The sequence below is a fragment of the Aedes albopictus genome, chromosome 3, assembly GCF_035046485.1.
Source record: "Aedes albopictus strain Foshan chromosome 3, AalbF5, whole genome shotgun sequence".
Lineage (NCBI taxonomy): Eukaryota > Metazoa > Arthropoda > Insecta > Diptera > Culicidae > Aedes > Aedes albopictus.
In genome coordinates, this window is record NC_085138.1 from 365,990,166 (window position 1) to 365,993,379 (window position 3,214).

At 37.3% G+C, this 3,214-nt stretch overlaps 1 protein-coding gene across 1 annotated transcript; it reads left to right on the top strand.

Annotated features, from left to right (window-relative positions):
- The first annotated feature begins 394 nt into the window (after positions 1 to 394).
- On the top strand, positions 395 to 1,897 carry LOC134291760 (leucine-rich repeat transmembrane protein FLRT3-like). Its single transcript, XM_062859910.1, has 2 exons — positions 395 to 467; positions 700 to 1,897. Exons 1-2 carry the CDS (start codon positions 448 to 450, stop codon positions 1,673 to 1,675), a joined length of 996 nt encoding a protein of 331 aa, XP_062715894.1. The 5' UTR covers positions 395 to 447; the 3' UTR covers positions 1,676 to 1,897.
- Positions 1,898 to 3,214: the final 1,317 nt, after the last annotated feature.

Here is a 3,214-nt window from a genome sequence, read left to right on the forward strand (position 1 = left end):
ATACAAACGCTTCATTCACCCGATGCACAGTTGTATCGCCATAGGCCAAAAATCGAAAAAAAAATATTTTCAAATTCAGAGTTTGTCCGTTTTTTATGTATCAATTATGATCCCAAGTACGCAGAAAAACGATTTTTATGGAAGTTTATGTCCCATATTTTGAGAGCGTGAGTAATGTAATGCAATTTGAAATTCTCAACAAATGCCAAATGAATTGGCTGGGGGACGCGTTGCGTAGTTGATCACATTATCAGCTCCGTCAAAGGCATGCTCAATGTACTCACAGTACCCCGTTTTCCCCAACACCATACTTGGGCCACAGCAACCAGCAAGTGGCCGTTAACATTATCAGCATGCTTGAAAGAGCCATGCGTATAGTGTTGCAGTATCAAGTCAAGTGTTGAACACATTGGTTGAAAGTTGCGCGTCTAGAAAATACAATCCAAAATGAAAAGTGTTTTGATGCTGTGAGTAAAAGTACTATCTCATGGGAGCAAAGGTGAAGGGGTTTTAGTGATACTTTTGATCAATTCTCAGTAGAAGATTGTAGAACAAATTTTAAACTTGAAGCTGTTCAAATTAGATGTTAAGAAAACTGTGTGCCTTGTTTTCAGATTTTTTTTACTAGCACCCCTGTGCATTTTTCCTCCCCATTTGTGTTTTACACTATTCAAAATTACTATTTAACATTCATTGCAGATTTGTTCTCGCCAACACACTCTACGGCATACAATCCTGGGACTTGGAAGTCGAATTGAATTCAAGTTATACCGACATTTTGAACTTGAATTGGTACGGAGATTATGGAACCATAAGAAGATCTTCTAATTTGGAAAGGGTACATTTTATAAATTCCGAGATTGAGAGCGTGTCAAAGTATTTCACAAATCTCTTGGAAAAATGTGTGTCGCTTAAATTTACAAATGGAACCGTTAAAAAAGTCTTTATAGATAGTAAGCTTTGGTTACTTACCTTGAATAATACATCTACCGAGAACGTAGTAATAGAACCTGGTCAAGATTACAAACTTAGGGCTCTAATTATCAGTAAATCAAAATTGACAAAAGTTCCGGAAAACATTAACCAGTTGAAGCATATCAACCGCATAGACATTGTTGATAACCTGATAGAACACATAACACTAAATGATTTCGATGGTTTGAACAACTTGTATGAAATTGATCTGTCGCGAAATAGAATTAAGCACGTCGATACAAATGGTTTGATTCGTTTCCGTGAGCTCTATAATCTGAAATTTAGTAACAATCAGTTGCAACAGTTGGATACGTGTGGTTGGGATATGCCATCGCTCTACATGCTGCACGTCGATCATAATAATCTGACACACTTTGCCGTCAATCACTTGCGTGCGCTCATAGATATATCATTAAGGTCAAATCCTCTGAATTGTGCATGGGTGCAAAATTTAGCGAATTCGATAGGTAAAAGGTCTCCATTGACAATTTTTTATATGCTATTCAGGGGCGATATAACATGTGAAAAAGAGAGTCTTGATGACACCGAAATGCACTGCCCGACGAGCATCGAACATCAGCGACAGCAGAATTTTGGTTTAAACAACAGGTTGCACACATTTGAAAGTATGTTGAAAACTCTAGAATCGCAAATTATAGAACACCAAAAGGTGGTAAACAATGTTATGAAAGAATTGTAAAATAAAACTAAAAGTATACCTCATAAGAAACGATGGCACTCTTTTTGTATGGAACTAAAACAATATTTGTATGGTTCGTCACGTTCTGACAAATCCCCTCTTCTCTCTAAAATTATGCTTATTGCATCAAAGTGCCAAACACAAAGTAAATCCCCGGAAGAAGCAGACCTCGCCGGTTCTGGTACGAACACCTCCTGTGTGAGTAACTGGCCTCAGCAGTCAAACCGTTCACGGTTCGAGTCTGGTATTTTTTTTTGTTTTTTTTTATCGTTACCCGATGTATAAATTGCATACTGATTTAGAATCTGGAACCCCCACTAAAGAAAGAGCAATTGTGTTATACTGTCCACTAGGGAGACATACACTTATAAGAAAAACATAACAATTGAATAATGCCTAGTCTTATCTATACAATCAGTTGTTTTTGATTCCCAGAATCAACGTTCAAAATTTGAGCGGAATCGTTTTACTCTAAGGGGGAACTCAACGAGCTTGAAAGTTTTACGAGAAAACTTTGCCAAATGTATGAAGAAATCTTAAGTTTTCGAATTTCGCCGCTAGGTGGTAGGGTAAGTGTACCAATTATGGCTATAGTACCAATTATTCGCCATAGTTGATTTTCACCATTTAATGATGTAAATCAACAGGAAAAAAATTATGAACAACAGATGACGTTCACAAAAGATAGTCGCACTCATTAAAACCCCACATTTTCCTCAAATCGTGGTAGAAATAAATCATTTTCCTTAAAATTTCGGCTTCCTTGCACCCTTTTTCGCCATAGTGTACCAGTTATGGCTAACCCCATAAGGAATGCATGCGAATAGTGCGAAAAGGAACCGAAGTTAACAAATGTAACCATAACTGGTACAGGGTTCCTATCATTGGCACACGCTGTAATAAATACTAAAAGTAGTTTTGGCTCCGTTTCTATATTTTTCCTGTAAAGTATGGAAACTAAGCTGTCTTTTAACTTATTGATGACATTCGTTGGTCTTCTCGTTATTTTTGTATAAATAGGTTTCCTTAGGTAGTGCCATAATTGGTACACGTACCCTATCAGGTATCAGCAGAGATGCCAGACATACAGATTTTTCTGTATTATACTGATTTTTAACCTTCTATACAGAGTACAGAAAAATTCCGAGTTTTTGAAATATGATACAGATTTGCGTTGTGTTGCGTTGCGTGGTAACGGAGTAATTCGTAGATTGCATACTGAAAGTTGTCATGTTAAAATTTTAATACTCCTGTTCTAATTGCTTCTGGAATGCTATTTGGGAAGGAATAGCTATCCAATCAGAGGTTGAAGTAAAAAAGACATGAGAACTTCCATTGCCGGCCACGCCCATCTTCTCCGTTACGAGGATAGGAAAGGATGTGATGATATGACACCTACTTTACAAGAGGTCAGCGACTCACCGACACTCCCATAGGTGTCAAGGAGTTGGATATTTGGAATGGGTTGATTTGGAAGCCACTATAAGCAAGTGATGCGACAAGATTCAGATTGTGTAAGTGTATTTGTGTAAATCATGT

What these genes read in the sequence shown, in the direction of transcription:
- LOC134291760 (XM_062859910.1), top strand. Translation starts at nt 448, where the DNA reads ATGAAAAGTGTTTTGATGCT. An exon ending in ATGAAAAGTGTTTTGATGCT is followed by an intron (nt 468 to 699) that starts GTGAGTAAAAGT and finishes CATTCATTGCAG; the next exon opens with ATTTGTTCTCGCCAACACAC.